Source organism: Paramisgurnus dabryanus, chromosome 22 (genome assembly GCF_030506205.2).
Source record: "Paramisgurnus dabryanus chromosome 22, PD_genome_1.1, whole genome shotgun sequence".
NCBI classification, from domain to species: domain Eukaryota; kingdom Metazoa; phylum Chordata; class Actinopteri; order Cypriniformes; family Cobitidae; genus Paramisgurnus; species Paramisgurnus dabryanus.
In genome coordinates, this window is record NC_133358.1 from 29,495,869 (window position 1) to 29,519,771 (window position 23,903).

The 23,903-nt window shown below is 36.2% G+C and overlaps 2 protein-coding genes across 3 annotated transcripts; both read right to left on the reverse strand.

The window, feature by feature from the left end:
• Window positions 1–915: 915 nt before the first annotated feature.
• Window positions 916–11,531, reverse strand: kctd5b (potassium channel tetramerization domain containing 5b). 2 transcript variants are annotated; one of them, XM_065259056.1, is made up of 7 exons: window positions 10,849–11,531; window positions 7,759–7,867; window positions 7,588–7,679; window positions 4,376–4,471; window positions 4,131–4,241; window positions 2,750–2,875; window positions 916–2,541 (listed from the first exon to the last, which is right to left on the reverse strand). In XM_065259056.1, exons 1-7 carry the CDS (start codon window positions 11,044–11,046, stop codon window positions 2,512–2,514), a joined length of 762 nt encoding a protein of 253 aa, XP_065115128.1. In that variant the 5' UTR covers window positions 11,047–11,531; the 3' UTR covers window positions 916–2,511. The 2 variants fall into 2 exon arrangements, with proteins under 2 accessions (XP_065115128.1, XP_065115129.1); XM_065259057.1 differs by lacking the exon at window positions 4,131–4,241.
• Window positions 11,532–12,353: 822 nt separating this feature from the next.
• pdpk1b (3-phosphoinositide dependent protein kinase 1b) lies at window positions 12,354–22,948 on the reverse strand. The gene is made up of 14 exons (XM_065258748.1): window positions 22,826–22,948; window positions 21,019–21,213; window positions 20,522–20,564; window positions 20,253–20,390; window positions 19,720–19,864; window positions 18,298–18,395; window positions 18,126–18,201; window positions 17,876–17,944; window positions 17,700–17,796; window positions 17,444–17,617; window positions 17,021–17,250; window positions 16,880–16,937; window positions 13,921–14,073; window positions 12,354–13,829 (listed from the first exon to the last, which is right to left on the reverse strand). The coding sequence occupies exons 1-14, from the start codon at window positions 22,847–22,849 to the stop codon at window positions 13,722–13,724; spliced, it is 1,608 nt and encodes a 535-aa protein (XP_065114820.1). The 5' UTR covers window positions 22,850–22,948; the 3' UTR covers window positions 12,354–13,721.
• Window positions 22,949–23,903: the final 955 nt, after the last annotated feature.

The window sequence follows — 23,903 nt, forward strand, 5'->3', positions numbered from 1 at the left end:
GACCGTAACCCAATTTAAATGGGTGAATTCCAAACTGCGTTTTTGCCCCCTTGAAGGGCACGTCGGGAAGGGGACGTCGTAGTCGCTTCAAATAAAGAGAACGCTGTTTTTTGTTGCTCTATTCGCCAAGTGTATTTTAATCGGACACAATTTGAGACACAATTTTACAACTCCTCCTAGAGTTTACATATGAAGAGTTCCGATGTTCAAAGGGAGGGAATAGGGATGTTCACTTCCAATTGGAATTCACCCAATTATGTCTAAGTATCTATCTATCTTGAACTGTAAACCATTTTAATGTCCACTTATCAATTTGTTTGTCTGTCCATGAAAATAAAATTGTAAAATTAGCCAAACATTCCAATTAATGTTAGCAGAGTTAACATTTCGTATTTTATGTTATTGTAAAAAAGAATGAAACTGGAAAAAATACACACAGAGACTCATAAACAGGAAACTTTAAGTTAGATAAATAGCTGGTCTTTTGTGTGAAGATGCACTTGATAAAAAAACTAAAACATGATGTTTGAAACATTAGCTGATATGCTTTACTGCAATATCATTACAAAAAACTATTATATATATATATATATATATATATATATATATATATATATATATATATATATATATATATATATATATATATATATATTATAACAGGTATAAACTATAAAGAGTTTATAATTTCATCAATGAGCTGCTTTATTTATCAATGCTGTTATGCCTGATGAATTTCACAAAACACAGTTTTGGTCACTCTTTAATATTATCAGTAAGCAGATTCTGTTCTTTAAATTGCTAATGAACAACACCACAAGTGAATATATATTTAATTTCATTGGTTCTTGTCTTTACAGAGCAATCACTGTAAATTGAAATTCTGCTCATGTGCACAGATGGTGAAGCCTCAATAACAAGCTGGAGCCATGGATTAATCTCTGAAAGTAAAAAATGTAACCCTAAAATCAAAAAGTGCACTACACTATAGCCCAAGCCCATAATTACATAATGTTTCCAATGATGCTGTTAAAGTGTAATTTATCAATCATGATATGATCTTATAATGCTCTGCATGCCAGGCTTTGACAAATACTATGCAACCAAATTACATTTAGGATCAAATAGTGATGCAGCACATATATAGTTTATTGATTATATTTACATATTTACCTTTATTACTGAGCTATACAGGAACACAGGGATTAGATTAATTGGTTTAAATAAATTGCGACTAAACTGGTAATTATATCCAGCTTATGGAATGGACAATGATCTACTTTCTCAAAAACTTAAAAGAAACACAGACACATGGACTGATTTAAAAAAAAATTGATTTATATTTTTAAAGTAGGCTATGTGAATGTTTTGGCTACAGTTGTCTGTTTGAATTTGACATTGACATAAGATCAGATTTCCAAACACAAGAAAGAAATACAAACATTGCAGAATAACACTGTCAATATATCAAATGTGTCTGATAATAATAAGATAATAATATAATAATAATAATAATACAGTAGTGCAAGAGCAACAAATTTTGCATTATAAAGGAGTAATAACATAGTAGTAGTAGTTTTATATTGTAAGTAAAACATGTTTTTATGTATATAGAGCAATAATCTTAAAACATTATTCCACTTTCATAAAAATTTTTTGGATAATTTAAGCATCCCCATGTCATCCAAGATGTTTATGTCTTTCTTTGTTCAGTCAGAAGAAATTAAGTTTTTTTTTTTTTTTTTTTGAAGAAAATATTCCAGAATTTTTCTCAATATAGTGGACCGTAGTAAACCTCAACAGTTCACAGTTTCAATGCAATTAAAAATTGCAGTTTCAATGCAGCTTCAAAGGGCTCTAAATAATCCCAACTGAGGCATAAGGGTCTAGCAAAATGATCATCATTTTCGAAAAAATTAAATAAAAGTACTTTTAACTAAAACTTCGCATCTTGCACTATTCTTGTGATGCCATTTTATTTTATTTATGAAGATTGTTTCACTAGATACGACCCTTATGCCTCGTTTGGGATCGTTTAGAGAGATCACTTGGTGATGTTAGCATTAAAAATTTTTCCAATAATTACGAGCCAGTGAACCACTTTTAGTGCTATTTAGCATCATTTTTTTTAGAGGGTATGAGATTCTATATCCAACTTTAAAAAATGTAAACCAAACTAAACTAAAATCAATTATTACATTACTACTATAATTGCTTTGTTGTATATGCACAATAGGACCCGGACATTGTTATTAATATCCATATGGTTTTGGTAACAGAGAAACGTGTATTGAGAGTGATTGATTGTTGCATTTCATTTTGATCCCTGAGATTTACATGGGTCCAGTTTAACAGTGTCCTTTTTCCATTTTTATTAAAATACACTGGACATGCTCCTCATGTGTTGTGTGCTTCTGATGTCGGATGTGTCCATCTAATGCTCTTACTGGAGCGAAGAGAACAAGTTATTGGAATGTTCAAGAAAGAAAGCTGTATTGTGAAACATCTAGATCATATTCTAGAACCTCGTTCCTGTAGAATCTAGAAGAAAGCATAGCACAGCAATGCATTACTAATATATATATTCAAATTTAATATAATAAAAACTCTACCACACAACTACTGTATGTTCAGAATAAAAGCTTTAAAGATTCTTTAACTGTATGAACCTTTATTTATAAGAGTGTAATCTTTATGTTTTTAATATAGTATACTGTGCATTTTATATGAATTTTCTGATAATACACACCTTGGCTTTCTCACTAGGTTGGTTGTTTCCAGTGTATGATTGATTGTGCAGCTCTTTGGAAACAACACACAGAAACTCCGCCTGATCTTCATTACCATAATTGTAGGAGGAGCCAATATTGACCAACTACAACAAAATAAATATAAAAAGAGAAATAGAGTTAGATAAATAGTTAAGTAAGTGTCATGATTAACTAATCACAAAACATCAGGAAAGGTTCACCCAAAACGAAAAGCATTTTCAAATCATATATTATATTTTGCATTTAAGCCCTTTTTAAAAAAAAAACAGCTTATAGAAAAGGAAATTTTTCAATTAATTTCTATTGCAAAAGTCAGATTAACTGGCTAATTTTCTTTTATTTACAATCCTACAGAATTTTCTTACAGTTAGTATTGCTAATGTAAATCTTATAAAACATTTGCAATAACCATGTATTCTATATTTCTTAATTTTTATGGGTACTTTTTCTTTATTATTTTCTGTATTTGTTTCGTATGTCTCTACTGTTTGTTTTTAAAATTTATTTTCTGTAAAGCTGTAAAAATTCCTTGTTGCACTCAAATTTTTAAGTTTAATTGACTTGAATTTACAATTAGTTTATATAATATATATATAATACATTTATATATATTTTAATTATATTATAAAGTTGAAATAACTAGAGCTAATTTAACTTTATTTTTATAATAATAACTCCTCACTAGTCAAGAAAGTTTAAATGAATTATAAGTTGATTAAACTTAAAAATGTTAGTGCAACATGGCATTTTTTTACAGTGTATACAGAAGTAAATTTAAATCAAAGTAGTAATTTACTGTTAATTTCTTTTTTACTAGCTGAATGTTTTAGTTAAAATTTTATTTTAGTCTATAATTTCGTAAAAGGCTGGTCACCTTGCAGTACCTCAGTTTGGGAACAACTGGTCTAGACAGTACGCTAAACAGTGTCTATGGCCATTCACTTTTACTGTAAAGAAAGAAAGAACGTTGTTCAAAGCAGAAAATGTCTTTTTGTGCTCTGCACAACAAAGAAACTATTGAAACGGAGTAAAGGTACGTTAAAGATCATAGATTTTCCATGTGGGTGAACTGATCCTTTAATGTAGAGGAAGTTGCTCTTTGTGTTTACATTTTTCAATATGAGCACACACCAAATACACAATAATGCAACAGTGTCAACATGCTCAGGAATGCATTAATATATTTACCCTTTCTTTCACCAAGACATGCAAAAAAGGCCACTCAGATGAAAAGATTAAAACATGCACACAGTCACAAACAATATCCACTGTAATTACTGCAATAAAACCCAGTGTTGCAGCTGACCAAGGTGCATTGCATGCAGCGGTTAGCACGGGAGAGGGGATTGTGGGACACACCTCTCCACTGTGGGCAGGGCAAGTTTGGCTCGACTCCTCCCACTTCACCTCCCGAGACACAATCAGGAAAAACTCTGACTTCTGCGCCCGCCCATAACCTACACTGACAAGCTGCAACAACCAATCAGAGCATAAGCAGGTCCTGAATCACTCAGCAAAAGTCAGGTGACCCAGCAGTAGCGTTTCTGATTGCTGTGGAGCTGAAATGGTCAGAAAGAACTAGAACATTGTTTTGATGTATATACCTGCTCAAATTTCCATCCATCTGACATGGTTGAGACCATCTGAGTCAGTTCTTCCTCCTGACACTGCAACACTCGGTAAACATGTTTGACTGGTGTCTACAAAGACAGACATGGCAATGTTATTATTCATTTTCCTTATTATTCACATTGAAATAAATCTGAACTGCAGTGTGAAAAGTCAAAGTTGGATCAATAGACTTTAAATTGGTTATGCCTAAAAATTGAATTTTTTTCAACCTATATTTTCTCACTTTTTGAAAATGTTTAAATATTATTGGCGTTATCAAATAAAGTCATTTTTTTAAGTTGATCTAACTTTTACTTTTTACATTAAATGTCAGTCGTAGTTTTGCATGATGTCTGTTTATGTCTGAAAGAAATGTCATCAGTATTGTATCGCAATATTACATTTTTTCATTAAAATTTCTTAAGCGATCAGATCAACAGAAAAGAAAATGTTTTGCTCATTTATGTTCGTATAACTTGATAAAAATATATATTGTTTGGACAAAAACAGCCTATTATGCTAATTATTCATTTTTATGTCTATACAAAATGCTGGGTTGTTTTCAGATGGTTGGGAAAAATATGTGCAAAGCCAACTGAATGGGGTTTTAAATTAATCTAAGCTGGATTGTTTTAACCAAAATAAATTGAGTTCTCACGAGAATTTATACATATTTTACAAATTGGCTAATTAGTATGAACTCATATCAAGTGAATCTTAGAAAACCATGAGATTATCATAAAAAACCAATAACAAAACCCCACCTTAACTCCGCCCTTAACCCCAACGTCAAAGTGGCAAAAGCAAATTGCACAAAAATTTACAAATTAATACGCATTGCTAAAGGATAGCGTTGGTTTCAACCAGTGCTTTTAACCCATGGTTGGGTAAAATATGGACATTTTCTAGGTTCATTAAACAAACAGTTGGATTTGTCCATTTTTTACCCAACCATAAATTGAAAAAACCTAGGATTTTATTCTTAAGTGTAACATCAAAACAAATGTTGCTTTTTTTAGATGAAATAAGACACGCTTTTTAAATTTGTAAAAAATGACGTGTGTTTGGATAATAGCATAATTTATGTAAATATATGCTAATGAGCTATTAGTTCTAATGGGGCGTACATCAATGTGAAGTAGATTACATACAAAGTCAATGCAAAGACGCAAATAAACGGGAATTCACACAGGGCGATGCCAATGACGCAAAAAAGCACTATTTGCCTCCAGTGTGTCTTCGTGAAAATATTTATACTTTAATATAAATATAATATTTATAATATTTAACTTAAGTTAAATCCCGCGATTAATCTAAAGCGAGGAACATGATGCTTCTCAAATGGTGTGTACGCAGCATAACATCATTACTGTTATGCATTCTGAATGTTTTTGCAGTTTATCTTCCACAAATGGTCTAGGATTGAGTTTTGTATTGTAAACATTCATACAGTCTTGTTCAAAATAATAGCAGTACAATGTGACTAACCAGAATAATCAAGGTTTTTAGTATATTTTTTTATTGCTACGTGGCAAACAAGTTACCAGTAGGTTCAGTAGATTCTCAGAAAACAAACAAGACCCAGCATTCATGATATGCTCGCTCTTAAGGCTGTGCAATTGGGCAATTAGTTGAAAGGGGTGTGTTCAAAAAAATAGCAGTGTCTACCTTTGACTGTACAAATTAAAAACTATTTTGTACAAACATTTTTTTGGGGGGGGATTTAGCAATCCTGTGAATCACTAAACTAATATTTAGTTGTATGACCACAGTTTTTTAAAACTGCTTGACATCTGTGTGGCATGGAGTCAACCAACTTGTGACACCTCTCAGCTGTTATTCCACTCCATGATTCTTTAACAACATTCCACAATTCATTCACATTTCTTGGTTTTGCTTCAGAAACAGCATTTTTGATATCACCCCACAAGTTCTCAATTGGATTAAGGTCTGGAGATTGGGCTGGCAACTCCATAACATTAATTTTGTTGGTTTGGAACCAAGACTTTGCCCGTTTACTAGTGTGTTTTGGGTCATTGTCTTGTTGAAACAACCATTTCAAGGGCATGTCCTCTTCAGCATAGGGCAACATGACCTCTTCAAGTATTTTAACATATGCAAACTGATCCATGATCCCTGGTATGCGATAAATAGGCCCAACACCATAGTAGGAGAAACATGCCCATATCATGCTCCATGCTTCACTGTCTTCACTGTGTACTGTGGCTTGAATTTAGAGTTTGGGGGTCGTCTCACAAACTGCCTGTGGCCCTTGGACCCAAAAAGAACAATTTTACTCTCATCAGTCCACAAAATGTTCCTCCATTTCTCTTTAGGCCAGTTGATGTGTTCTTTGGCAAATTGTAACCTCTTCTGCACATGCCTTTTTTTTAACAGAGGGACTTTGCGGGGGATTCTTGAAAATAGATTAGCTTCACACAGACGTCTTCTAACTGTCACAGTACTTACAGGTAACTCCAGACTGTCTTTGATCATCCTGGAGGTGATCATTGGCTGAGCCTTTGCCATTCTGGTTATTCTTCTATCCATTTTGATGGTTGTCTTCCGTTTTCTTCCACGTCTCTCTGGTTTTGCTCTCCATTTTAAGGCATTGGAGATCATTTTAGCTGAACAGCCTATCATTTTTTGCACCTCTTTATAGGTTTTCCCCTCTCCAATCAACTTTTTAATCAAAGTACGCTGTTCTTCTGAACAATGTCTTGAACGACCCATTTTCCTCAGCTTTCAAATGCATGTTCAACAAGTGTTGGCTTCATCCTTAAATAGGGGCCACCTGATTCACACCTGTTTCTTCACAAAATTGATGACCTCAGTGAGTGAATGCCACACTGCTATTTTTTTGAACACACCCCTTTCAACTAATTCAACTAATTGCCCAATTGCACAGCCTTAAGAGCGTGCATATCATGAATGCTGGGTCTCATTTGTTTTCTGAGTATCTACTGAACCCACTGGTAACTTGTTTGCCACGTAGCAATAAAAAATATACTAAAAACCTTGATTATTCTGGTTAGTCACATTGTACTGCTATTATTTTGAACAAGACTGTATGTCCCTATTAAGCAAATTATTTTATATCACTGTTGCCATCTGTATGATGCACAGCCTGTGTGATAGGACCTCAATTATTTTGCTTTACTAAAATAAATGCTTTACTGCAGATGGGTTTTGTGTGTTCACTTACATGTGTAGTCTTGGCATCTCTGTCACTAATCTTATCTTTAATGAGTTTGATTAAAGATGTGATGTTGTAGAACTCCGCCTCTTCAAGAGCTCCTAAAATACAAATGATCGCATGACTTTACAGTAACAGTCGTTGGTTTATCATGAGTCATGTATGTTGTATGTCTCATACCCTCTTCTGTCAGGTTCCTGTTGAGAACCAACTTGCCATGCCTAAGGTAATTCAATACCGGCCCGAAATACATCGGATCCCTGTCAATCAGGTATGCCCCAGTCTCGTCCTGTGTAAAAGAGGACACACAAAATGTATTCAATCTTAACACGTGAGTTCCACTTGACCTGATTTGTTTAAAATAACCACAGATGGTGGCATGTTGAGGAGAGATGTGCTTTTGATGTTTTATGGCTTATCATAGGTTTTTAAAAGGCTCATTAGACTTGGATTAATAAGTAACTAAACTCAACACCTGAGTATCTTTTCGGTCAAAGAGCTCTTTGGAAAATGTAAAAACTTTCACATGGGAAATAAACAAAACAGAGAGCAAAAATTGTGAGTTTTTTATGTTAGTGTTTCTGTGAGACTGAATCCTTGGCACTAAGAGAAGAAAACCATTAAGGAAAGTGATCTTAAATATTTATGATGCTTGTGTAACTGTGTTCAGCATCACTTTTTTTAATGGCACACAGGCCACATTCATAAAAAAATAAATGCACCTGCATGCATGGACACACACACGACACACACTTGGTGTGACAATGACATCAATATTTCTTTCTACCTCTCTAACTTCCAGATTCAAAAGTAAACCTAAAAAATAATTCTTATTCTAAGCAAGGGAGTGATGCTAAAATCATGCGTTATAAAAATGCAAAATCTGGGACATACACAGAGAGAAATAGAGAGAGAGAGAGAGAGACTCCTGCTCTTTACAGAGTTAAAGCCTCTAGAGAGCAGGATTATTCTGGATTAGGGTTATTTTGAGATTACCGTCTGAGATTTAGAGATGAGAGGGGGTGAGACAGCCGTGACAGAGCAGATAATGTATTATATGTGTTATAATGAAATGATATCATGAAATGTTCACTGAAAACAGTTACATGCAATGATAGTAATGTTATATGACAACAAAATCTGTGATTTAATTATAGCATCATATTTTCATCTGTTTAAAGGTGCAATTTGTAAGATATTTGCAGTAAAATCTCCAAAAACCACTAGTCCGGTGTTATATATTTTGTCCAGCTGATTACTATCAATATCTCTAATGTTTTCAACTACCTGTAAATCGTGAGAAAAATGCCATTCTAAACAGTGACACAGGGCAGTGCTGTCGCCTGTCAATGACGTTAATATTCACGTGACCCTTTGTTACCGCCTTTACTGACGTAAAAACCACATGACAACAGTGTGGTGGACAAATGCGGAAGTATGCATTAGCGCATGTCGGGTTACGCGCTTGTTTATGGTCTAAGATTACTCTTTACCGTCTGCCGCTGGTTGTGTCAGCAAAGTCAGCTCCCGTAAGCGTACAGGCCAAATAAACGACCCAAGAAAAGTTTGGAACAAGACGAGAGAAATGTTTGTAATCATATGCTATTATTTCGATCACAAGATTAGTGTGTAGACTTATCAATGTGTCTTCCCGCGGACGATATAATGCACATCAAGAGGTATTGTACTGCAATATAACATTCAATGGTGTCATGTCAAAATGGTCATTTTTAGACACTTACTAATAGAGTAGAGTTTGGTACTGTACAGTCTATCATCATTTTACATCATAACCTCACAATAAGATTTGTACTGTCAATGCATTATGTGAAAAATCATTCCTTCTTCTGTGCATAGCATTCAGTTTGGCAAATACAAGCTGCACTTAAATGTATAACTTGCCAAATTATAACTAAATGCAGTCCTGTCTTCATTTTCTAAATGTGCCTTGTTTTATTTACTGTAGAGGTTACCAATAACACTGTTTTCACTCGAACAACTTGGAAATGCACCTAATTCGCATTTGGTTGTTTTTCTTTTTTGCTAATTTTATAAAGATTCGCTTCACATTTAGATGGAAACCCAGACTAAATAAAGTGCTTTGGCACCTCTTTTTTCATACCATAAAATACAGTTGTTATATTATTTAAGCTCAATTAATTAAATCAGATCTGACTTCACAAGAATAAAATTATGAAATTAAATCAATTATGATATTTTGGAGACACAAAACTATCACTAGCTGACGCTGTCTCATTGCCCTGTTTGACCCAGTAACTTTGAAATTTGACACAGCTCATGTGACACAAGTGGGTTTGTATCCAGATTCCAGGCCAAAACTGGGGCACATGTGTGTGCACGATGCTGATGATGTCATCGACATGGGTTCCCCAGGGTGCCAGACAAACAAGCTTTCCCATTAAAGTGAATGAATTGGAGATATAGGGAAATTATCCCACACAGACAGAACAGTAGAGACCTTGTTCCCGGAGCTGGGAGGAGGGGTGAGGAGGACAGTTAAAGTATATGTGTTTATTTAACCATATAGACAAACATAAAATACCATAAAACATCACAAAGCAATACAACAATATACATGATCAAACACACTTGGATAATAATGAACTTGAATGAAGTCAAACAACAAGATAGATTTATGATGATGACCCATTTTAGGGAGCAGCCAAAATGCCAATAAAGACACAAACGAATTTAAACATGATTAGAAAAAAGTTAAATGGTAATCTAAGACATTGATTCTTAAATGCACAAAATGTTGCTTTTATTGATATACTCTTTTGTCTTTACATAATAGTTTATACAAATGTATTATATAAACAATGTTTATTATAATGATGCTATAATAATATTAAACTTAAAAAAATCATTGGTAAATTCAAGAACTTTTTTGCAATCTTTTCATCCCTACACAAATTTATAAATTACTTAAAAAATGTTGCCTGTGATGTGATGCCAGTAGCAGCAGTTACCAAACCAAGAAATCTTATGCTGCGTTCCAGGCAACCCGTAACCCGTAACTCACGAGTTCAAAACCACGCCTCACGACTCTGAACTGGGAGTACATCGATCTAGTACGAGTTCACGGGTGGGAAGTCACCGGTTTGACTGCCGTTCCAGTGCACTTTCACCGGTAGAAGGTTGTAAAAACACGAGTTACGGGCTGCCTGGAACGCATAAGGTCGTGAGTCGTGGTTTTGAAGTCGTAACTCACGGGTTTAAAAACCTGCCTGGAACGCACCATTACTTTACCTTATCTGAATCCAGATCCGGGTCCGCTTGGCACAGTCGGAACAGGAATGATTTGGGGTCCCGGCACAGAGTCTGTCGGGTGGTCAGAAAATAAGTACCACCGACGTTCAGACGGACCCATTTGGATGATCTGTGGTGGAAAGTTGTTAACGGTCGCCGACAATCGTGGCTGCTTATCTCGGCGTGACTCTCCGCCATCCTGCGCCCAAATGCGTAACGGAGACCGCGCGCCTTTCCAATAACCAACAGAGGCGCGCGCAAAGAGCGCAGGGCACTCAGAGAGAGAGAGAGAGAGAGAGATGATCCGTTTAATTTACATGAGAAACACACATCGGGATTCTATTTTAGGTACAAGTATTGAAAGACGCGTGCTGTTAATTCCCACAGCGCATTCGTTGCGCGAACAAATCGTTCGCTTGAATTGAGTCGATTCAGTGGAACCGATTCTCAAAACGTTTGGCTTGAATGTACAGGATTATCAATAAGACATAAAATGGGAGTAATATGTTTCGGAAATATGCAGGAATGAATCAGACATGATGCTGTATGCTACATCACATTAATAAATAAGCTGTTCATTGATGTATGGTTTGTAAGGATAGGAAAATATTTGGTAGAGATACAACTATTTGAAAATCTAAATATTGAGGAAATCGCCTTTAAAGTTGTCCAAATGAAGCCATTAGCCACACATATTACTAATGATAACGTTTTGATATTTTTACTCTAAGAAGTTAACAAAATATAATCTTTACTTAATAACCTAATGATTTTGGCATAAAAATTGATAATTCATACAATGTATTGTTGGCTATTTATATACCTGTACGACTTATGGTTTTGTGGTGCAGGGTCACAAAGACAAATATATTATTTTTTAGTTTTTGGTAGTTACTTTAAGTTATCTCCTCTTATAGATGATACTGAGATTACGTAACAGAATAATGTTTAGGTCTTCACTATGTCAAAAGTTTTGCAAAAGTCACCGAAGTATTGAAAAAAATTGTTCTGATCGAAAAAACCTGTAAAGGTTAAAAGATCCTTAACTGTTTGCTGTCATTCATAATGTGATTATTTAATTTTTAAAATGGTGCGTGTTCATTGTGTGAAATGCATAAATGTGAATGTAAAACACATATTTTAGGTATGGGAGTGTTACTTTCATGTTTTGGTATTTGTACTAAGGCCATCGGTCTGGTTTCATTACGCAGATCTGGCAACCCGGTATGATGCTACATTACATGACAAGTTGGTGTCAATTTGTATTTACATGAAAGTATTGTGAAGGGAGGCAGGTTTTACTCTTAAAGGGTTGTAAGTTATTGATCACATCCCATTCAGTCTCTTCATCTCATATAATTTAAGCTAAACGCACTATGACAATAAATACAAAAATACTGCTTTCACTTTAGATGGCCAGAGCATCATCACCATTCAACCAATCATCTTTTGCTCAACCAATCATCCGTGACCATACGTTTAACACTGAGAAAAATGAGACAGGATTTGTTGACCTAAAACTCTACATGCTTTATTTCAGTTCTAGGTTTTGCCGAGCGCAAAAGTTCGACAAGAAGAATACACACATTGCCTAAATGCACAAAGGCCCCACACGCGCACGCACACTTTATCACACTCATAGACACACGCATTCGCACACACACAGACGAGCGGGGCCGTGCGCACGCAGGCATTAAATTATCAGAAATGAGCCAATCACTGCGCAAATAGAAAATGTATATGATATAGTAAGAAAACAAAAGCAGTAAAATATCATAGTTTACAATAATTCTTCACATTCAAAGGCTTTACATATTCATTACATACACAGCAAGGCCCTGGAACATGACTTCAATCCAAATATGCTTTCATATATTAGAATTTAAATAACACAGAGAAGCCAGGCCAGAACGGAACGGCCCAATAACCTTATACAAGAATAAAAATACAAAACCTGGATCCTAGAGTCACCTCATAAGTCGCCTCCCATTTTCAATATTACATCAACTGTACATCACAGTCATTTGTTACCGATCAGGAAGACACACACGCACTCATTCGCTCGCTCGATCAATCAATCAAATCGCGGTCTTACAAACTTCCTGTTAAAAACGGCCAAATGAGAGGAGCCAAACACACACACGCACACAATCAGATTGCCCCTCCGTCACGAGCCCCCAAACAGCAATGCATACCGTCACATTGCAAGCACTTGAAAGGAAAACAGCTAAACAGGAAACTCAGTCGTGCTTTTAGTTCAGGGCCCGGGCAGGGGTGATATACAACCCCCTTAACCCACGTTACCAATGCGGCTTTCACGTGGCTGTCTTGCGTTTTTAGATTTATTCGGGACGTGCTGAGGAACACCTCAACAACATTCGACAACACAACCTCCAATCAGAATCAGCAAGACCAGTTACTGTAGCCAATAAGGGGTAAAAGGACCCGCCTTAATTCTAAACGCAAACTAAAGCGACACTTTGGAGAGAAGCATTTAGGTCTTTTTCAGGTGAGGGGTTGGCGTGTGTGTGTTTGCGTCAAGCAAAAAAAAAGAAAAGAAAGTGTGCACTCGTTTCTGGAGATTGCACAAGTCGATGATGCTTAAAATCAAAGGAACGATTTGCGTAGTGATCTGACTATGTGATAAAGGTTTCTGTGGCTCTACTATGGCCTTGCTGCTTTTGCTTGCAAAGACACCCTCGGTCGGGGTGCTTAACAACTGAATCCGAAAGTGCCAGGGAGAGAAGGGACTGATATATGAAGAGACAGAAAGACAATATATAGCTGGAGAGGTGTCTCTACGGGGCGTGTCCCTGCTCTGTGATTGGTTGGAGGGCTGTGGGTGGTGTCGCCGAATGAGAAAAGCTGTAGTTCTATAGACCATGGTGTTTGTGATAGATCGTCCTCCACACCTCCTGGATTTTCTTGCACCATTTATCAGCGTTGCCGCTTGGGTCCATTAGATAGTACGTCCGGTTTGGCTAAGAAGAAAAAACAATTAATTCAACTTCTACCTTGCAATACTGATGTGTAAACTGATTTCATGAATGTAGATATAAGAAATGCCATTACCGTGTGAACGAAGAAAGTTTTAAAGTTCTTTGCTTCGGGTCGGAGCTCAGGTGACCAAGGAATCTCCCCTTTCAGTACTTTATTGACCGGGTCCACGTAGTACAAGTGAGGACCCTCTGTCAGTAGCAACTGCCTCCTCCGTGCAAACAGACCCTACACAGATACATAGATGTGAATTTGTTATAGAATCATGATTATAAAATATATCATTTTAGTCCTGAATGCGTATTCGTCAACACAGCGTTAACTGCAATAATGCATGTCCACTACATCCCTATGCAGTACCTATTGCAAACTTATGCTACGTACACACCAACACGCGTCGCGTAGCATCAGAGTTCTCGCTCTAGATTACTTGCGGGATTTAATTTTGTGTCATACAAAGAGTTAAATATTTTCAGCTTGCGCGAAGCGGCATTTAAGGTGAATAGCAACCGTGCCGCCCAATTTGCGTCATTCACATCACTCGCACTAGTTTGCGTTTGTTTGCGTCCTGTCATTTTTGCGCAAATCGTTGAATTCACGTTTGTTGTGTATGACCCATAAGGCTGGGTGAAAAATAGGATTCTGAGATTTTAATCAATCTTCAATTAAAAAAAAAAGAATACAGATTCGGAAAATTGCGCGCGTCTGGAGGTCCCAGGCAGCGGATGAGGCGTTTAGCGCGGCTTGAAGACGCATTTTCGACTTATTCACGCTTCTAGTTTTAGTTCGCATGAACGGCGCAAATTTAGCGCATGGCGCAGTATGCCTGAATGGTTCTTTTTGTTCATCTTGCGTTTGACACGAATTTGCAGCTGACACCAGAGCTGAAAAGTTTTAACTTTGGCGGATTTTCGCGCCGCGTTAACCAATCAGGAGCTTGCTTGCTGCTGTGGCGGCAGCCCCGCCCAGAGTCACTCATTCAGCATGAAGGCTTGATATTGTCCGTGAGCAGTCACCCGGAGCTATACGACACAAGTTCTTATTTCTATAGAGACAGGAATAAAAAGGACCTCGCTTGGAAGAGTGTCAGTGAGGACATTGGGCAACCTGGTAAGTTGTAAATACACATTTCACTTTTGAGTCACGTGACGTTTATTGACCCGTGCCGTTTATTTTCCCCCTATAGTAAGGTGACCTAATACAAACCAGTAACTCTCTTGATAAATGCACAATCAACATCAGCCACCCTGCAAACGGACAACCGCACAGCACTTGCCCCTCCCACAAGAAGCGGATTTTGCCTCTGACGCACGTCAAAAACTTGCTTTTTCCGCGCATCTACTTCGCTCATAATGCGCGAATTAGGGCTGTGACGGTCATTATATAACCGTGAGACCGACGGTTATAGTTGAACACCGTCATTAGAACTATATAACCGGCAAAACCGTGTTATTAAAATATTTAAAAAACATTTTTATCATAAAGAATTTTTAAATACGTTTTAAAACAATTGTTAACAGTCTGTGTTATACGCCCCACCATGTTCTCACGCAGTGAAAAATACAGAGCGGAGCAGACACTGACAACGCGCTGACATACAGGACAGACCAGGTTACTTTTCGGTTACTTTTGAGATTAAACGTATTAAACCAAGTCTCACCTTTCAAATCATCTCTTCCTTCTAGTTAATTTATAGCATCAAATAAACATGAATGACCATAAGAAGGAATGTTGTCTTAACCGCGGAAAGGCGTCAGTACACTCCTCTTTTCAAGTTCAAATCCTCCCATGCTAATCTAACTCTCCTGAAAGCAGATTCACTGCTTGTCTTGCTGTTAATTTTAAATAAACGTAGAGTAAGTAGCTAATCAGTGTCTTGTTTATTCAAACGCCGGTTTACTTCGCAAGTGTGAGCACTGAAGAGCGCGTACTGTATGTGGAGAGCGTTTGCCGCGCGTGGCCATTGTCGGCTGCGTTTGCTGCGCATACTGTGCAGTTTAATAACAGTATAAAAATCTCAAGTTCATATTACTTTACTTTACATGCATTTATGAGCAAAACCTCTTCAAGACGCTTTTTAACCCACATTCTGGTCCATGTAATGACAGATATAGACACAATTAAATCTGTTTCTCTGAAGATTATCAAAATATGAGAGAGGATTCATTTATGCTGAGCAGAGAGTGACAGCGCAGTCTTCTGTCAACAGTGTGTTTTTAAATATTTCATTGCTTTCTGTTAAATTGCTTAAAGTCATTACTGTTTAAAACACACTTGGAATCACATTCATGATTTTATGGTAAAATGACACTTTCGCGTCAATCCACAAGCATTTAAACGAGCAAAACGCCCCCCACAGACGGTTATGTTATGAACCGTCACATTTGACTCACGTCATAACCGTCATCACCAATTCTGAAACCGGCACACCCCTAGCGCGAATGCATTCAAACTGTTCAAGCGACAAACTAGGTGCTGTACACGCGATTTTGACGCCTGAAACGCGGTTGACAGAGTGACACAAGTGAACCTTTGTTCGCATAAACATAAACAAGGGTTTTTATTGCGGTTAAAAATTAAACGGCCAATCGTTACATCTCTGGTGACAACAAACCAAATAAATTTAATGTCTGCAAAACTAAATATTTAAATTAAATATTGATAACTAATCAATATTGGACTAATTAAAATCAAGTCAAAATCTAATAAAACAAGACTCAAATCGGTTTACCAAACTGAACGCAATACGCAGCCCTATTGCAGAGCTTTATTTCTGTTGCATAGCATGCCATAAAACTGCTTTTGAAAATATTAGGAACAACATTATTCATTAAAATGTTATTTTATTATTAGCAACCTTTTATTATTGTGAATATAGTGAAAGCTTAATATTGTACAACCTGGATGCACATCATGACTTTTTTACCATGAAATATTGTTTAATATTTCCTCAAAAGACATGTCAATTCGTCATTACATTTTGAAATCAAATTTGGGTAATTTGTAGTTATAAACAAAATCAACAGTGACTCACTTTGCGTTTGTCGACTGGACCCATTTTTAGGATGAGGTTATTTTCCACAAACTGGTGCCTGTAAGAAATCAAGACAGATTTACAGAAGGCATGCATGAATAAAGTCAAACTAATTTTGTTTGTGTCCAGTCCAATGTTTACCATGGGTTGGCGGCACTTTGCTTGTCCAGCAGGATGCGTTTTTCCTCCTCGCTATACTGCATGTCAAGCTCCATACTATTACTGTCCAACTCATGAATATGTATAAACTGATCCACGCTAAGGGGGGGGCTATACGTTGGAGGACTCGGCTCTACTGTATAGGGAACTAAAGGGGTGGGGCCAGGCTGTGCCACCTGCATAAAACTGAACTGGCTCAGGAGATCATCATACTGAAAGAGAAAAGAGATTACAAATAGCTTATATTTTGTGAAAGAAATGTGCAAATCGGCCAAGGTGATTAGCATGCATTTGTTTGCTGGTAGAATACTAGCTCAAGCTAGATATATAACGTTCTGGATAAATCATATCAAGAATCAATTTTTGAAGTATGAACCATCAATATAGTGATGCGTGTTAACTCACATTTCCATAGCAATCCTCGTCATCCTCGGACATGGCAGGTAAATATGCCGTTAATTTGGGTGGGGTTTGCAAATGCAGATCATCCCAGCCGACTGACTCAAAGAAAGGGTGAGACTTCAGCGGCCCGTATCCGCCCATCTCCTCACAGCCAATCCGCTTACACGGTTCCAATGACTGTAAAAATAAGACATCAGATAATGTGGTTAATGATCGGCTCCTACACAAAAACTAACAAACTAACTAATTAAAGGCTGACCAGAAGTTGCTCCACCAGGTCCTTTGCTTTAGGGAAAAATTTCTCAGGAAACTCATATTCCAGTTTTATAATCTTCTGGAATATTAGATACTCATTCCTGTAACAAATTAAAAACACAGGGTTAGTCCAACCAGGGTTTCCTTATACACTAGATAGGGTGCTGAAAGTTAACTTACCCAGCTCTAAATGGTGGCAGACCAGCAACGAGCTGATAGATGATGCAGCCTAATGCCCACAGATCAGAACTGCCATACGAAACATTACAATAAATAAATCATCAAACATAATCATCACACTCATCTAAATGTGATTATAAATCTTCTGTAGACATTTGTACTGGATTCCCAAGACAAACTGGTAAATAACACACACACAACCTTTGTGAATTAGGCCAATGAAATCATGACATTCATTATCTGTGTTTACCTCTTGCAGGCAGATTTCTCAGTTAGTAACTCGGGCGAGACGTATTGAGCCGTACCAACAAATGAGTTTGCTCTCGCTGCGGGGGAAACGTTACAATGACAATATCATTTAATAAAAGTACTGTCAGGATACTACGCAAGTTGTTTTTCAGCCGTGCATCCAAGCGTTTTACCTTGTTTGCTCTCGGACGACAGTTGCTTGGCCGTGCCAAAGTCTGTTATTTGAATGTGCATCTCCTCGCTAAGCAGAATATTTTCTGGCTTTAGGTCTCTGTAAGAAAATCACAATATTAATAACTTAAAAAAAATTCATTTTAAAGTATTGTACATTAATAGAAAAGATGAAAGCATGTCATTCACAGCAATGCACTGCGAACACATGTATATGCAAAGGTTTATGTATAGATATATACAAATAGTAAATTTAGAAAAACTGAAACTAATCTTGAAGTGGTCTCTTAATTTTTTCTGCACCTGTATCAAAAGTACTTCTGAGGGAAATGTTTACACTGCAAAAAAATGACTTACTTAGTATTTTTGTCTTGTTTTGAGTAGAAATAACTAAAAATTCTTAAATTAAGATGCTTTATCTTGATGAGCAAAAAGACCTAAGAAAATAAGTCTAGTTTTTAGACAAAAAAATACACAATTTAAGTGAATTTCTCTTTGAAACAAGCAAAATTATCTGCCAATGGGGTGAGACATTTCTGCTTAAATTAAGTGTTTAAGAAAAAAGAAAACTTTTTTAGATTTTTTTCTCACCCCATTGGCAGATATTTTTGCTTGTTTTAAGTTTAAATTGACTTAAATTGTATATTTTTTGTCTTAAAACTATGCTTGTTTTCTTAGGTCATTTTGCGATCAAGATAAAGCATCTTAATTTAGGAATTTTTCATATATATGTAGTATGTACTGAAAACAAGATAAAAATACTAAGTAAGAAAGTTGAAACGATGGGCCTACAAAAACTCATCGCTTGGGTCACTATCCAATGCCATTACACTGCAAAAAAATGATTTTCAAGAATCACATCTTAATTTAATATTTTTTACTGAAAACTAGACAAAAATACTAAGAAAATGTTTTCTTGAAAAACATTTTTTGCAGTGTACGTTTGGCTCAAATAATAAAGTCATACACTGCATAAAAATGATTTTCAAGAAAAAACATTCTTAGTATTATTTTCGTCTTGTTTTAAGTAAAACAATTTAAAAATTCTTAAATTAAGATGTTTTTTCTTGATGATAAAACAAGCAAAAAATCTGCCAATGTGGTAAGCAAAAAAAAAATCTTGAACATTTTTCTTAAACACTCAAATTCAAGAAAAACTTGCTTACCCCAAAGGCAGATTTTTTTGCTTGTTTTATGCACAAAATCACTTAAATTTGATATTCTTGGTCTAAAAACTAGACTTATTTCTTGGGTCGTTTTGCTCATCAAGAAAAAAGCATCTTAATTTAAGAATTTTTAGATATTTTTAGTGAAAACAAGACAAAAAAACTAAGAATTTTTTTCTTGAAAACCATCTGTTGCAGTGTGTTCATCAGATGACAAACAAGAATTTTTTTTAACTTTATAATAAGTTTAGGACTGACCTGTGTATGATGCCTTTCTGATGCAGATACTCCAGAGCACAAACTATCTCTGCCGAGTAGAACCGCGTGCAGGTCTCATCAAATGAGCCGATTTTTCGAATGTATTTCAGCAGTTCGCCATTTTTAGCATAGCTCAGACCAAAATCTATGGGTATGTTCAGGAACATATCAGAGATGATAAACATTAAACTCATTTAAGGTGAACTCCTAACATATCGTGCTTGTAAAAACAAGTTCATGAGAACAATTCAACCATTACGCATTATATTTGTAATAGATTAATTAGCTAAAGTTTGACTATTTTAATAAAAATGGCCAATAACCATGGCAGATGAAGTGAAATGCTAGCTCCCCCTGTGCTAGAGTTTAAAAAATATCTACTGTTAACCGCATGTTATGTTTTTAAAAAATATCTCATGCACGGCTTTATATCACATTATGACATTATTTTGGCCACCTGCTATCTACGTCAACACCAGCTATTAAAATGTCCATACTGGTTGATGACAGGCGAGTATGTGAGTGAAGGATACACAGCTTCTCCTCGTCCTGAAAGGTGAAATAAAGCTTAACAAAGAACGGATGATCCAGGTGCGACATGATGTCTCTCTCTCTCTTGACATATTGAGCTTTATTCTCCTTCATTATGTGGCGCTTCTCCAGGATCTTAACTGTTTGAACACATTTTGGCACATAAACAGTTCTCGGTACAAATTTCAAATCCAAATGCTTGTACAATGTTAAATTACACGTATGTAGTTTAACTCAAACTAATCATTGTATATCATATGCTGTGACTTACTTGCATATTCCTTCGCCGTTGAAGTTTCTTTTGCCAAGACAACCTGTCAGCAAAAAAAACGGACAGTAGTGCATTAATTTGATTCATTTTTGCAATAAACGGTACTTAAAATAGTTAACAGTTACTATAAATCATATCACATCACATTTGTATGTGAGCCTTGCTTAATGTTACATTTTTTTTTTAATGGATGTAAAGTTTTTAGGCTAAGTGTCTGATCATGCAAGACTTCATTGAAATTACATTTTGATTGTGACTCATCACTTTAACATTTATTCCAGCCTGACAGGAATTTGTACGTATTTTACGAGTTAGCTAATTCGTAGGAAGCTAATCGTAAAAAATATGTGTGGTTAGCCACCTCTTAAAATATGTACGAACTGCCATGAAATTCCTAAGCTGTAGCAAAGTTGTTAAGTACAAAATTAAACTGAGATTTTAACTCTTTTAATCTCTTAAGGTCGCACAAAAGGTTCCTGTGTGTGCACATGACATACGGTAGAGAAGGAGCCTTCTCCCAATATTTTGCCGAATCGGAAATCTTCAGGTCGCTTCTTGCGAGGCTGAGTCGGCTGGGGGGGTTGGACCTGTCCCTCCATGCTGTTGCCGTGGAGACGGGGCGTGTCCTGCTGGCCTCTTACCATGGATGGACAGGAGATGAGAACAGAGGAGTGGAGGGATGCAACATCATACTGACAAGAAAGAAAGAGAGAACCTTGGTCACTCTTTGGCCTTAAAACACATATGATGTAATGCCTGTTTGCATGATGTCATCGCTGGAGCTACATAACAGCAAGTGACAAGTGTGATGACATCACTAACAGATGAAGAGACACAGCTTTAATACTGGTTTAAGTATTAACAATCTTTAACAATTTTAAAACCATTTACACAAAGCCAAGTGTTTACAAAAACACAAAATCTGTAAATAAAAAGATTTAAACACTCTTCTCATTACATCTTTATTATTTCCAAGTTACTAACATTTAAGGCTTTTAAAATGGGCAATTGTGAAACTTTTGTAAAAGGGAACCATACAGACTACATCGCAAAACGTCCAAATATGTTTGTCCACGCTCCTTCTCCCACACCCACCCACACAGCCGAATATAATCACCAGTTTACTGTAACTTACTGTACTCGTAATCAGCATTCCTACATATAATGAGCTTCAAAACAACACCATAAAACTATACATGAACCAGGTCAACAACATCTTTCTTTGGCATGTGCCTTCTTGAACAAGTGCATTAACTACACACCTAAACGTATGAGTTTAAACCCAACCTAACTTATTATAAATGACCAGAGAAATAACAGCTACCAACAAGACCCAAAACAACCTTTGCTGGATCAAAGCCAGCTTACATCTTGATAAACCTTAAGCCAACTATTTGGTATCTGCTTAATGTTTATGCTAGATCTCAGCAGATCTGATAATCAATCACACATCACATTTATCAAGGTTTAGTCTAAATAAAATCATATATACAGCATGATTTATGTTAACACTAGACTGTCAAAAGCACCCAAGAAGGTAAACCTCTAAGCCACTTGTATAGGCCTCGAGACTGTGAATCTGTTGATTTTACAACTAACACACCTAAATAAACCAATGATATTGCCAAAAACTCAATGTCTAGACTTTTGACAGGTAGTATTAATAAATATTCCCTTAAATATGATTTAAAAATTAACAGCTGAAACGCAAACGAGGTGAAACAACCCAAGGCGACTTGGGCTAGCAGCTCTACCTGACTCCTGAAGTCAAGCCAGTTTCATATTTACTTCAAGACTTAAACACATGCCTCAAATATTGCATTGATGTGATGAATTAATATGTCGAAAGATAAATAAAAATAACGCTGACTGAAAGCAAGTTTTACACAGGGTGTATCAAAGCCCTGTGTCGTGAGTTAGCGGTCAGGCTAACGGGTAAGAAAACAAGCAACTTCATTTGTTGACAGAACTAGCTCGCGAGGCTTAAGGACAATAATATCAATATTTATTTACAATATACCTTAAAAAATACAAACATCGAGCCTAATCATTCATTCAGAAATTCCTGTACAAAACACGAAAATATCTCAAGTTGACACTTCCTGGTTTAATGTCTTGCGCTTGTTTTGGGGACTAGCATGCTAATGGTGCTATCAACGCTAAAGCTAGATGCTACAGCTAACAGCGGGCAGCAGTGCTAGCGTCCCGCGCCGCCACCAACAAAAAACGCGTTAACGAGCGGCGCGTGCGACGAGGCGCTAGGCGGCTTCGAGCCCGCGCTCTTGAGACACCGGCGGTACTCACGATCTGACTCGTGGCTCTTGCCATGGAAGTTTTCCGTGGGTAATTTATTTGGGATTAAATAATTGTGGAGACCAGAGTCATGGCCGCCCTCTCTGCGCCTTCATTTCACGGCTGTGACGTCACGCCACAACAACATTACTGCAGTCAAGGGGAAAAAAATAGATGCGCGCCCCCAAACGGTAAATCCCAAAAAATCCATGTGGTAGAGGTATCAAGGGACCTTAGGTGTCACTTAAATTTCAATTGCTATAGAAAATGAAGCAACAGTCTATTAAAAAGTGCACAGAGGAAATATATGTGGTTAGACATTTACCATGGTATATCAGTATGGCAAGTAGCCTACAGTGAATTATGATACAAGGTGAGGGAACCCTGCATAAAAATAAATTCCACTATCATAAATGTATGTTAAATTAATGAATTTTGTTAAATGCTGCTTCTTATTGGTTAAAGAAATGCATTTTTGCGTTACTAAACTTATTGTCTGTTTTTTGCCCCATAAGAATATATATGACATACATTTTTATAGTATTGCTAAAATACAACAAAATGTTACATGTATTAATCATTTAATTTCATTGTATATATCATGCAGTATTATAAATACCTCTGTAATAACTCAAAAATTCTGTTTTGTAAAGCATATACCCTTTATAAAATTTTATGAGCAAATGTCAACCTTACCATAAAAAATTAAGTTTTTACCAAAAGTTTTTAACCATACTGATATCTCAGATGTCAATATTTAGTGGCTTAAATGTTTTTAAACATTTATGCCATGTTTACATTAAAGCACATTACCTTTGCCATGTTTATGCCTTTCATTTAAATAAAAGGGTAAACATTGCAAGAGTAATACATTTTAAAACGTAAATGCATCAGTGTAAACATGGCCTAAGTGCAGCTTTCAGAATTGTCACATCCATAAACTTAAATGTGCAGAATTAAATAAAAATACATTTTATTTGTTCATTGAAGAACCGTCCCTTCTTCATTTGTTGGGTATTATTGCTACACAGAATTAAAACAAAGTAGGCTATGTTGTCTCCCAAAAACGTGTTATTTTCCCCAAATAGCA

Excerpts from the sequence above, each read along its gene's own strand:
- kctd5b (XM_065259056.1), bottom strand. The coding sequence starts at position 11,046 with ATGGCGGAGAGTCACGCCGAGATAAGCAGCCACGATTGTCGGCGACCG. Across the intron at positions 7,868-10,848 it reads CGGATCTGGATTCAGATAAG|GACGAGACTGGGGCATACCT; the intron begins GTAAAGTAATGG and ends TCTTTTACACAG. Across the intron at positions 2,876-4,130 it reads GCCCTGCCCACAGTGGAGAG|TTGGTCAATATTGGCTCCTC; the intron begins GTGTGTCCCACA and ends ATTTTGTTGTAG.
- pdpk1b (XM_065258748.1), bottom strand. The coding sequence starts at position 22,849 with ATGGCAAGAGCCACGAGTCAGATC. Across the intron at positions 17,797-17,875 it reads CTGCCACCATTTAGAGCTGG|GAATGAGTATCTAATATTCC; the intron begins GTAAGTTAACTT and ends AATTTGTTACAG. Across the intron at positions 17,251-17,443 it reads ACGAGGATTGCTATGGAAAT|TATGATGATCTCCTGAGCCA; the intron begins GTGAGTTAACAC and ends TTTCTCTTTCAG.